Below are 12985 nucleotides of genomic sequence, written 5' to 3' on the forward strand. Positions count from 1 at the left end.
ATAGTCTGTTCAAATTACTTGCTGATTTGAACCACTAAATTACATTTCTTACAATATTTGTTGCAGTTCAAGGTTAAAGGACATGACTTTGCAAGAAGTTTGTTGTGATTTTTTAGTTTAAAATATTTCTAGAATCAGAGATTGTCGCGGACATTTGCGCATGCAGGCTATGTAAAAAACAAACAAAAACATAAAGCCAGAACTGTAAAAGAATGCAATATGCAACTATGATGTCAGTGGGGTGATTGTGTAAATGATGCGAAAATAAACTTCAAAACATGCCATCCGGGGCATGGCAACGAAAAAGATGACAGCGAGTTGATGGTAAATTTCAATAAAACACAGATCCGCAGACAAAATATCGGCGTGACATTAAATAATGTAAGCCGCCCTCGAATATAAGCCGCCCTCGATTGTAAGCCGCACAAACGGTAGGTTCAAAAACTGCTTTTGTGATGCTGCTTGCTGTGGATCTTTCATAAAGCCACAAATGACTGGGGGCGATTAATTATAGAAATATAGCCTGAAGTTTAAGCTGCCTTTTTAGTTCAATTTTCTGCAGCACCTTTTCTTGTAGCAACACTTATGTTTTCCTGGCCTAATTCTGACCACCATATGCATATTTCTTAATCACACACTGGAACGCTAGACAGAAAGGATGCAAGCGGAGTTAAGCTTTCCTGCAGAGCTCCTGTATCCGACGTCATATCGCCCTACACTCCCACAAGCTTTCTGGCATCTTGCTGGATATAACACATTTTTTCTGACACTTCCTTATAAAACGCCTATTGGTAATTATTTGGTACGCTGCACTATACCTACCTGATTTAAATTTCCCAAAACCCCACTAAAACCGCCCGAAACTGGCTCAGGTTCACCCTAGCAACAGCACATGCATATGTGCTCACTCAACTGGTAAATTGACCTGCATGCATAAATTCAAATCATGTGTATTTTGCGCAAAAACACAGATGAACAATACACAAAATAAATAAAGTATAGGTGATTGAGTCGGGGGCATCACTGACGGCTTTATTGTTGCGTCAACGTTATATTGTGACATACGACTATAAGATGGGCATTTTCCGCCGGCGAAACTTATTTTAATAGAAATGCAGGAAAGGGACTGCAAATAACTCTAAGGTCTCAGAGATATTTAATAGTGTCTCGATGGCCTGAGCGGTTATTGAGTCTCTTCGATTGTTAAACCTGCTTCTGCCCCGTTCTATAAAGCACCCAGAACCAAGATCTCTTCCCGAATAATTGTATTCATTTCTGTTATCTTCTTCATTACGACGGTACATTACAACTTTCAATAAAACGTTGATAGAATGTCAGCAAATAGAATATAATCGAGCCCGATGCAAAGAAGTGAATTAACAGGCGCACATGACTATTTATACTTGGATTATCGGAAGCTAATTGGTTGGTTTAGTCACGTGCCGTTATACATCACTTGGGTTAATATAATACGAGAACAAAGGTGTAGTGTGATATAAGCATAGGAGAACATTTTATGTGGTAAACAGGATGTTGAATGAATGGGATTTTGCAACTTGTGCATTGGTGCACACGAAACATTACGAAATGTAAACACTGATTTCTGTGACGTATGTTACAACATATAGTTCCACAAAAATCGAGACACAGTTTCAGCACATAGAATTTTCACCTCGTTCGATAAAAAGACCAGTTTCTGGATATCTTTCCGAATAATTATTGTAATCATAACTGATACCAAATCCATCAAAACGGTACATTACACTTTCAATACAACGTTGATAGAATGTCAGCAAACAGAATGGCGAAGACTAGACTTTTCTTGACTTACGGGTACAAACTGTGGGCTCTTTAACACTCTATATAATGAGAGCTGATTGGTCAATAATGCCACGTGATATCATGAGGCGCTTGAAGTAATATAATACAAGAACATAGGTGTGATGTGACATAAGCATAGGAGAACATTTTATGTGGTAAACAGGATGTTCAATGAATCACTTTATTCGAGAACATTCGATGAGTTTATCATATGGGCCGCAGTATGGGATTTTGCAAAACTTGTGCAAAGCTGCACGCAAAACATTACGCAATATAAACACTGGTTTCTGTGACGTATGTTACAGGACCAATTCAGCCAGGTAGTGGATTTTATAGAAAATATTAAAATAAGCTGACTCAGTGATAATTTATATTTACTATGTTCCTTTATCTGACAGCACCCCGGTTAACTATCCGGCACAGGATAAACAACAGGACCAGATTCGGTCAATTTAGCCAAGGAGCAGCCTTTTTTAGAAGACCTCTTGGTTGAATGTAAAGTCTTGATGGATCCATATAACCTGGCTGTTTAGCCCACTATTCAATGAAAATGCATTTTGTGATTGTCAGTAGGCATGGATATAACAGATGACCCCTGAAACTCATTTTGCAATTTTATCGCCAGATGAGGCGCTGGCTTTCTCGAAAAGAATGTTTTTGTGTTGGATTTTCATCATTACTCCATAGAACTCATCCTATTTTGATTGTAAACTTCAAAAGGTAATATTTGCTCATGAATTGTAAGCTTCCTAAAAATGAGAATTTTTCAATTAGTACAATAAAAAACATGAACGATTAGTATCAAAATCGTGATGAGGGGAGTGTCGATACAAGTTTCAAAACAGTACCAGTTTAATTGAAATGTATGGATCAAAAAAAAAAATCTTGACAAGTTTGGGCAAGATACAAAAAAAGTCACGCTCAAAGTTAGGTTAAAATTACATATTTTTCAGCTCCATCAACTGAGCAACAGGAGATCATAAGCTAAGGGGACACATAGTGGTCAAAGCCTTTGTTGCGCATAGTTACATTGGTATGCAAGCTATTATATTATATATAGCTGAAATCCATGGTGGTACTGCAACAGCATGCAAAAATAAGCATAAAATTTTACCTTTTCTAATTTATTGCAAACAGCTTCGTGTCATGGACGACTTCTTCAAAGCCAACGCTTCACTTTCCCCCTTACTTCCTCAAATAATTTTTGTGTTTCCTTATCTTCCACATTGTGTTTCACATACAGACCTTCCAGCTAGTAATTATTAATTTGTTGCACGGTCATGTCAATAAACTTATTTGCTAACATTTTCATGAAGTATGCATACACTAAGAGAAAATACTAAAAAATAACCCTATGACAATGAAACAAATACTTTTGACACTATGCTTAGTCACAGATTTTCACACATTGACTGTAAAAGGAAGACTTCCAAGTTTGGACGTAAAAAATTTTTACAAGCCAAGTTTGATATAATATTGCAAGTTAGCCACTTTCAGTTGGTGGTACTGTAACACAAATGGTAAACAAGCCAATAAACATCACTTACTGGATTTTGCAATGTGTACAACCTTCGAGCCAGTGCCTGTAATCCTATACAAGTCACACCACATTTTGAAGCCTTCAATGTTTTTATTTTATGTAAACCCTTCACAAGCTCAATCATACCATCATCCCCAATGTGGTTTTCATTAAGACCCAATTTATTAATCTGGCAACATAAAAACAGTTAACCTGCACCTCTCCTTTTGTTTATATCACAAGGAATAAAAATACAAAAAACATGAGGAATTACTTAAGATAGCTTTAACATGCCAGCAGTACCACATGAAGAAATGTCTTACTGGTTCTTGGAGTGCGAGCAAAGCTGAAGTAAAAGAAGGAATTACATCGAATGTTATTCCACAGTTCCCCAAGTCTAGTTCTTGAATATTAAACAAACACATTGCCAGCTTTTCAACTCCAGTATTGCCAATATTATTGCCCATTAAAGCAAGGTCTTTCATCTGCAACAAAAAGATATCATAGTGCTACCATTTCTGCCAAGAATTCTCCAATTTAAACACGACTGCTCTTCTGGCATAAATTACCACAAAAGATGCATGAATATATATCACAAACAGCTGGTAAGGTAGATGTTGTAAATATTAGAAAATGAGGTTTACAGGCTTCGCAGCCAAGGCATTGCAGCTAAGCTAGATCAGCCACTTTTCCTGACAAGTCGGGATGAGAACTGATAAACCAGCTCCAAAATACAAGAGCTGAGATCGCCAAACATAATGGGCCTATACAGTGGGACGATCCTGGCAAGCAATGCGAAAGCATGGTAATACTTCTACATATAAAAAAAGATAATTTTTTTCAGATGAATCTAGTTCTTATTTCATTACCATTGAAAATTGTTAACTAGACTATCCAGGATCCAGGAGGCTTGTCACACAGATACTTACTGGTTTCTTCAATTTTTTAATGATCAAGGCCAACATATCAACATTAGTTACAGAACACTTTTGAATACTTAATGCTTCAATATATTCCAGACTTTCAGCCAAAACGTTGAGGCCTTCATTGCCCAAGTTGCATCTGAGGTTCAGCCTTGTTAGCTGAAACAATAAAATCTAGTTACAGTAGCAATGGTAGGGAATATATTAAACTAATACAACTTCAGTTGTTTCATACTTCATGGTACACAAAGTATTTAAAGGTATAGAAGTTCTTATAGACACAAAAGAACTCGCATTAGAACACTTTTAAATCCAAAACTAACCATGTGGAATTTGCCTGATCTTGAAAGAGCATTATTTATGCACTTGGCTGTATTCAAAATTTCGGTTGTATTTTCATTTGTTGAAATTTTGCAAGCATCCACATAAGGAATGCACTTTTCCAAATGTGGTGCTTGTTCATCGTTCCACTCTTTGAATAAGAGTGTGGGTATCTGTAAATATTTGATTTTTGTAAAAATTTAGAATATATAGCTTAACACATACCAAAAATGTGCATATAAATTATACTACTGCTTGCTGTAAAGACAACAATTTTGGTAATATTTTGATTTACAGCTTTAAAACTGTTATTATACCTTTATTTTGTATTTCGCCACAAATTCCCCAAGAGTTTGCAAAACACCACCTATAACAGGCAGACACACAGTGTTAAACTGTGGAAAACAAGCAGTCAGTTCAAATAGTGCAAATGAGTTGCTGATGTCAGATGAAAATGTCAACCCATTGATTTTGACAGCTTTTGGAAGAAGTTTTACCACTGGAGCAGTGATTTCATTGCTTTTAAGTTCATTCAAACATTCAAAAAGGTGAAACCAACTGTTTAGTGTTCCATTGGTTTTTAATTTCTTAGATTTATTATGTGCAATGACACCAAGAAATATCTTTTTATGTGTTTGAATGCTTTCTACACTGTGACACAATTTTATTGCTTGGTTGAAAACGCTTTCCTTGCAAAGACCGAAACAGAATGTGAGAACGTTTTCTAAATCACCAGACTCAAAGCTATCTTTCAGGTAGGATTTAAATTTATCCAAAGGCATAAAGAGAACAAGTCTGAGTGCAACCAATAGTTCTTGCCATGAGCGATGCACAAAGAAACTTATTTTGTCTTGCCTCCTGATAACCATTGTTAGATTTTCATCTGATTCAACATTTGTATCAACAAATGACTGTTGAGCACTCAAAGGAATGCCATAATTTCTTATATCATGGTCAGTAAAAATTGCCTTTTTGTTGTAAAACCCAAACCAGGCTAAATCGGCAAGCTTCTTTACAGCATCAACATCATCAGGAAAAATGCAGTGTTTAGAGCGAATGTATTTGTTGAGCATGGCAACATACACACCTGTTAGTGTAATGGGATCAGAGCTTCTATCCCCAGACTTAAGTTTTAACAAAAGATAATTAAGTATCATAAGCATCTTTACAGGAACACCACAGCTTTCTAGCAAAGAACAGTTGTTATGTATGATAGCTTGTACATCTTCATATTGTTCACCACAAACATGCATTGCTAGTTCCTTTTGTGCCTTAGACCCAAGGCCCAAGATTTCAACAACAAATTTTGGTCGATATTCAGGCCTTGCATCAAGAAATTCTGTTTTTCTTGAGGTTACAAGCTTGTATGCATATGGAAGAAGAAATCCATTTAAAATGTTAAACAAAAATACCATTGGTAGGGCTGTTGAATGTGGTAACACTGGCTTGTAGTCTTTTTTTAAATTTGCTGTTCCAACTTCATCCAAGCCATCTATTATAACTATTGCATTGTGATCTTCTAATACCAGTTTAATAAGGGTTTCTATTTCTAGTTTGTTCAGCACTAAACTCAGATTTGCAATCAAGGGGAAAAAAAGAAAAGTATATAAATCTGTTCTTTCCTCTAAGTTGATGGAACTTATTTTTATGTAGAACACAAAAGAAGTATTATTGAGACATGTTTTGTCCAAGATATGTTTCAAAACAACTTTTGTCAAAGTACTTTTACCAACACCAACCACACCAACAACAGCAATAGATTTGCTGTATTTATCCAGATCTGCTTCACTAATTTTACGATCATTCAGTCTTTCCTCTGCTTCAATTTTGGCTTGTTTAAACATATTTTTAATGGTAATATTGCATTTAGGACCACTGTCCTCATCAAAGAGGTGGGCCAATTTTTTACGGCGCTCTTTAGGATCTGTTTCATCAGGAACTAACCCCCCAGTGTATTTAGCAAGGACAAATTCAACTGGATCCACAGGCCTCCCATACTCCCCACCACACTTTTGTGAAGCTTCACTTTTGGCATACTTGTGCAGCATCTCAATGATGTTCGAAACTAAAGAAAAATAATTCACCTTAAGCGAGTATTACACTCATATGCACACCTATCGCTAGGTGGTGTTTGTGAGACAAAAAAAATAACTTTGTGCAATAGAACAATTTTCATTGTGTCTGTGGCAATGTTACTCTTTCAAGACTAAAAACTACTTTAATCAAATAATATGAAACAATGCACGAATTTGTGATGATGCAGACAAATAGAAATTATACAATTATAGGTAACTATGGGTTGTATAACCAGCATTTGTGAAAAAAAAAACTGTTTATGAAATTTTTGCATCTATTGTACATTTTACTATACTGATAAAAAAAATATAGTTTGAAATATGAAAATAATACTGCAAAGTTCACCTGGAATGCTTGCACTTGTGGAATGGCCAAAATCTACATAATTTCATACATTACTACAAGTAACAAAAATTAATTCATTCAAAACAAGTTTATAGATAACCAAAAAAAATAAAGGCTCTGAGCCAAATACTTTTTTAAGAGTACTTATATTGCTGTTTACACAGCGGTTGTAACGTTATACAGCGGTTGTGGTTTATGACTTAATGGAGAGACTTATCGCAGAATGAAGGGCAATAAAATAATGCTATGCTAAACTGGAACGTGTACGTCTTGGCTTCTCTATCAACCAGGACAACCTTGATCAACCAAAAACCTGCTAAAATTAAGCTAAAAGCATTGATAACATTAATCATGCTAACCAATATAACTTTATGCAGAGCTTGCACCCCCCATTAGAAATGGTTAATTCCCCCCAGTTAAGAACCACTGTTTTTGACCATAAACACCTTCTTTCCTAAAATGACAATTTTACCTAAACTAGGGGTGTGTAACCTTTAGCACTGCTAAGCCAAATGCACCCAACTTAATTAGACCACTGGTGACTTTTGAATTTCTCATGGACTTCACGGCAAAAATATGTTGTCTTTGGTTTCTATACTTTGCTACAATTTTCATCACATTGCATGATGAAAGGGCACTTTCAATGGTGCCTAATATATGAATTGATTTGAGTACAGTGTAACTCGATTCTAAGGACAATGAAAATAATGGTCATTATTATGCAAAAATGGACTTATTATTAAAGCATAAACGTGTTTAAACCATGTGCACTTGTCAATGGCCATAAACTTGACAATGTCACCATATTACAAAATTAAGTCTAATAAATTTTGTATTTATTGAGCTGGAGATCTAGGAGCACTCTAAAAATAGCTTGAGGCCTCCACATACCAAAACATTTGGCCTGCTGGCCACAGACTGCACACCCCTGACCTAAATATGCTTTCAAGCAAAAATTTGAATTCCAAATAAACTTTTTTCTGTATGTATTATCATTTTACATATGCCTTGAAACCATAACAATGTACTGAGGTAATTTTGCTAGTATTGAAATACTTTTACAATAAAATAAATAAAATTGTATGATAAAAACTCCGGATAATAACTACTACAACACACAAAAATAAGTTGGCACTATTGCTTACCTTGGCATTGATAGTTTGGTGAATGTTTGCACGTGTAAATATTTACATTTCCCACATTTGAGTTTATTATAGGATTCACTAATGAGCTGTCTGTATATGTTGTATCTACCCAACACAACAAACGGATGCTTTATGGATGCTAATAAATATTGTAAAACTTACTGGTTTGTGATTTTAAATTATCCATTGTCAAACATTTTTTTAATGATGAACATTCAAAATTTGGAGACAGTCATATATAAGGTCATCAAACTTAACTATCAAACTTGTCTGTTTGAAATAAAAAGAAATAACAATATTTACTAGGTTTGAAGTGAATCACAAAAAAACAGCTACAGTTTAGGCATTGATGCCTCAGGTGGTAGTTTTAAAGTTCCATAAGAATGAAATATCGCATAATTAAAGGATTTTCTTGTATGTAAGCGCTAATTAGTCACGGAATTTGCGAAATCTGAAATCCAGAACTGCAGCACAAACGATTCACTAACGCGACAGCTGACATCCTCATTGAGGGCTGGTTTCAAATTTGAGAGGATGCGTGCGACGAAAGCTTTGATCAAACAATGAGAATAATAAAATTAATAAAGTTTATTTCGTCTTTTTTTTTCTTTACCAAAACAAAATTGTCTCTGTTATACAGTCCAGTAAGTGATAGCAAACTTTGACACAAATATACAAATGACAAAAGCCTGGGACTCAGTAGCTCTGAAATAGTTCCTGTTTTTTATTCCCCATTCAAAAAATAAATTAAATTAAACAAACAAAGGGGTTCCGTTGGGGTTTTACCAATTGTAACACCACACATAGAAATATATGATTTGCGGACATTTTGTATATCACGATAAATAACAGGAAACCAATATATATATGAAGTAATTTGGGGGTATTTTATTCCGTTCGGGAACCATTAGTCATTAATATTTTACTCCAGCATGAATGACAATAGTATTTGCAAAATAAAAAATTGTGGGAAGCGTTTACATGTGTATGGACAACTGTGTTAGATTTGTCTTCCCTGACGAGCTTTAAAATAACGTCGTGACGGATAAAAGCCATTTATTTGGGACGATAAAGAATAGTATTTTGTCTAGAGACTCTGGAAAGATGTTTGAATGATTTAAGACTGCAGTTTTATGCACTTGAAATTTCGTTGGCGGAATAAAGGTTTTGTCAACTAGTGGCTTATTGGTAGACTTTTACGCCCTGCCAGGGAAATGCATAAGCGTGATTCACGTATATCAAGTCAGGGCGTGAACAGACCATGTCTGTAATTTTTGTTGTAAACTCCATTTGTTGCACTTGTTTACTTGTTGTGCTCCTTTTTAATGCAAAACTACTGTGAGTTAGTTGGACATTTCTTTTCATTGCTTCGTATAAAGCTGGCAGTCCGACTATATAGCGCCTTCCATGAAGTTTACGCAACATTTACCTCGCTTTCAAGCTACCTTTTTTTGCCAAAAAATGCTGATAATCATGAACATTTCATAGTTTAATTACTTTTAATTTCAATTTTCCATGTCACAAGCACTTTAAAAGAGCCTTTGAAACTATTGCACGTAAATCAATGTCATGCAGCAGGACATGATTTCATGTGTCGGCGTACGCTATCTTCCCGCGAGAATCTCTTCTTGCACAAAACACATTGATGAGATGTTTTTTCGCTGTGTGTCTTGAGGTGACTGAACAAATGAGCTTTTTGGATGAAAGATTTCTCACAGAGTTGGCATTGAAATGGTTTCTCGCCTGTGTGCGTCCTTACGTGCGTGATCAGGTTGCAGTTTTGGGTGAATGATTTATCACAAATGGCACACTTGAAAGGTTTTTCTCCAGTGTGTGTTCGCATGTGATTAATAAAAGTCAGATTCTGTCGAAATTGCTTCTTACATATATAGCACGTGTAAGGTTTTTCTCCAGTATGAGTTCGCATCTTGCAACAGTTTTTCGTTCTAAAGAGTTTTTGGCAAACATCGCATTTGAAAGGTTTTTCTCCTGTGTGAATACTCATATGCGTTGTTGGGTGAATTTTTTGCGAAAAATGTTTTCCACACACGTCACACTTGTGTGGCTTTTCCTTGGTGTGAAATCGCATGTGCAACTTCTTACTCGAGCTATTCCTAAACTACTTCTCACACACATTACATTTATGTGTTTTTTTATTAGATGGTAATGCAACTGTTGTCTATGGGCGAAGCTCTTCTGACATTCATTGCATTGAAAAGGTTTTTCTCCGGTGTGAAGTCGAATGTGAGCCTTGACGTAACTATCGTATTAAAAAACCTTCTCGCAAACGTTGCATCTGAATTTGCCTGCATCAGTTCGCTTAGACAATGTTGAATTGCTAACAGAACTTGTCGAACTTAAGTTCTTTGTAATAAGGTTTCTTGGACGTCTTGATATAGCGTTTAAAGCAGTGTTTCTTAACCTTTTTTGGATCACGAACCCCTAAAACATTCTTTGAAAAGCTATGGACCCCTTTGCAAGGAACACATTGCAAATGTCGAAATTAGGTTTTAATCAACATAGTGATGGTCGAAACACTAGCATGCACGTACAACAGTTAAACCCAGAACAAAACTTTTTTCAATAATAATTTTATTTTTTTAGCAAAATTGTGTATTTTCGGAATAATTGTATTTCGTTTTTTGGACCCCTTAATGCATCTTCTCGGACCCCTTGGGGGTTCATGGACCCCAGGCTAAGAACCCCTGGTTTAAAGCAACATGTAAATTAAAATCTATGCCACCTTTATAAAAACTTGGCATTCGAGAAACATTCTGTTAAAAAAATGTTGTTTAAGATTAGACAGATTACTCCACAAATACATTCGTTCCTGTTTAAGACGTCAAATGTAAACGTCCCTTTAAACCTCTCCATTCACTCGACAACTCGTCCAAACTAGTGATGTACCGAAACAGCTATTTTTATATTCGGCCGAAACCGAATATTCGGCAAAAGTTGCCGAATTAATTCGGCCGAATAAACCGAAACTAATTTTGGTATTCATCTCTTTAAACGCTATAAATTTAAACAAAACATGTACTGGATTGGATCTAATCCTATCATACAGCCTTTTCTGGCACTTAAAGAACTTCTGTACCAACTGCTTAAAGTTGATTTTCATCATTTCTGTGAAAATAAACAAATGAAACGAACACATTCGTACAGTTTAAAAAATGATTCTAACCTTTTCTAAACTCAGCGTTACATGCAGTAAAAAAGTTTCGGTTTCGGCCGAAAAGCACACACTAAACAAGTTGTGGGATGTCGCAGTACATAAACTAAAACCTTATCTTGGACAAACACAAACGTATGTGCAAAAGGTAAAAAAAAAAAGTTTATTTCCAAATATAATGGCGATAATGTAGGAATTGACCAAACCTTTTGCGACAAACATCGACGACAAACACAAACATGGTAAAAATGCATTTTCAATTACAGCACAACCGTTATACGTAACATTTCCACCAATTTCACATATATGTCGCTACTGTAATGAGCAACTTATTTTTGCGACGCGCTGTTTACAGCATACGACTCACAAGCTTGTGTTGACTGATCGGGCCCGACTCGCTCTCCCGCGGGGTTTGGCAGGAACTTAGAGGTTGTAGCTTCTGGCCACATGGTTTGCTGGCGTTCGACGGGTTCGACTGTTGTTGTTTAAGTGCATGATGTACTGAAGACCGCATATCAGTATTTCTTAACAAAAGTTTCGCCCGCAGGGAATGCCCGTCTTGTACTCCCCTGTCATAGAGAAACCCAGTGATGTCACAAGGAAACCGGTGATGCACTGGGGCCAAATTTATGGTTGAATGAGCAGGGAGTCACGTGCTGTTGCCGGAGCGATTCTCAGCGTGTTTGCTGCAGTTTTAGTGCATGTTTCGAGCTATTCAGCTAGTCATTTGGTACTGGGTGCTGTGAAAAAGTTAGTTTAAAAAGCACCAAAATGTTCAAGTGTTCATAGCTTTTCGCCCCCTGGTCTGACATTATTTTTATTTTTATTAACATTATTTCAAAAAATGGAAGTTGGTTTTGCGAAAAAATGAATCACAAAAACCTCATCCAATTTGCAATTTATTATTGGCCCCAACCCCTTTCTACGCAATTGCAAATTTGCTTTGGTTGCCCCCATGGACTGTTTTTGCCATCCTACAGGACATAAGATTCTCCTAGAGGCTCCTCAGATCCTTGCTGTGTCTTGTCCGATGCAGCTGCAATGAATTTTTTCTCTTGAAATAGTACCAGTAGATCTTCATGGGACACCGACCGCAGGAATTGTGGTTGGCAAACAAGCAAATCACTCAGTATGTGTATTAATGTTGATGGCCTTCAAAACTTGATTTGGGGGATTTAATACTGATATGGGGCCTAAACGTGGGCTGGTACTCTTGGCAAAAATTCCCAGAACGTGTTGGTTTAAGGACGCCGCATTATAGAATTTGCTACCAAACCACATGCGTGAAAGGAAAAAAACAAATTGCTTTCTTCTTCGTACCGGACTTGTGAACGTTAGTCTACTAAATATTAATACTGTGTATGTATTGTTTCCCCGAACATGAGGCATCATATACCACGATTCTCACTACAAAGACTCCGATCTCTTTCTTCTAACGCACCGGCATATTTTTGCCCTTTAAGGGGCCTAACATATTTTCCTCCTAAGGGAACGTACAACAAACCACAAAAATCGTGAAACTTCCCAAATATGTTACGTAACAAAAAGCACTGCGTCACAAAAACACCTTTTTTATGATTCATCTGTTTCGTCGCAAACCCTTTGTTTGTTTCGTAACGTTTAGTTAAAATAAATAATAAAATCTACCAAGAATTATATATAG

At 36.2% G+C, this 12985-nt stretch overlaps 1 protein-coding gene across 2 annotated transcripts; it reads right to left on the minus strand.

Annotated features, from left to right (window-relative positions):
• Window positions 1-1281: 1281 nt before the first annotated feature.
• On the minus strand, window positions 1282-8542 carry LOC145905740 (NACHT, LRR and PYD domains-containing protein 3-like). 2 transcript variants are annotated; one of them, XM_082993019.1, is made up of 10 exons: window positions 8313-8538; window positions 8151-8255; window positions 7006-7038; window positions 4902-6649; window positions 4587-4757; window positions 4270-4422; window positions 3664-3825; window positions 3369-3530; window positions 2936-3073; window positions 1282-2570 (listed from the first exon to the last, which is right to left on the minus strand). In XM_082993019.1, the coding sequence occupies exons 1-9, from the start codon at window positions 8335-8337 to the stop codon at window positions 2981-2983; spliced, it is 2652 nt and encodes an 883-aa protein (XP_082849145.1). In that variant the 5' UTR covers window positions 8338-8538; the 3' UTR covers window positions 1282-2570; window positions 2936-2980. The 2 variants fall into 2 exon arrangements, with proteins under 2 accessions (XP_082849145.1, XP_082849146.1); XM_082993020.1 differs by lacking the exons at window positions 1282-2570; window positions 2936-3073; window positions 3369-3530 and having other exon boundaries at window positions 3731-3825; window positions 4210-4422; window positions 8313-8542.
• Between the last annotated feature and the right edge of the window lie 4443 nt (window positions 8543-12985).

This window comes from Ascidia mentula, chromosome 6 (genome assembly GCF_947561715.1).
Source record: "Ascidia mentula chromosome 6, kaAscMent1.1, whole genome shotgun sequence".
Taxonomy (NCBI): Eukaryota; Metazoa; Chordata; class Ascidiacea; order Phlebobranchia; family Ascidiidae; genus Ascidia; species Ascidia mentula.

Bases quoted from the DNA above. Each gene is read 5' to 3' on its own strand.
- LOC145905740 (XM_082993019.1), bottom strand. From the start codon at position 8,337: ATGGATAATTTAAAATCACAAACCA. The intron at 3,531-3,663 runs GTAAGACATTTC...TTATGTTGCCAG, and splicing joins TGCTCGCACTCCAAGAACCA to ATTAATAAATTGGGTCTTAA. The intron at 3,074-3,368 runs GTAAGTGATGTT...AATAATTACTAG, and splicing joins TGTACACATTGCAAAATCCA to CTGGAAGGTCTGTATGTGAA.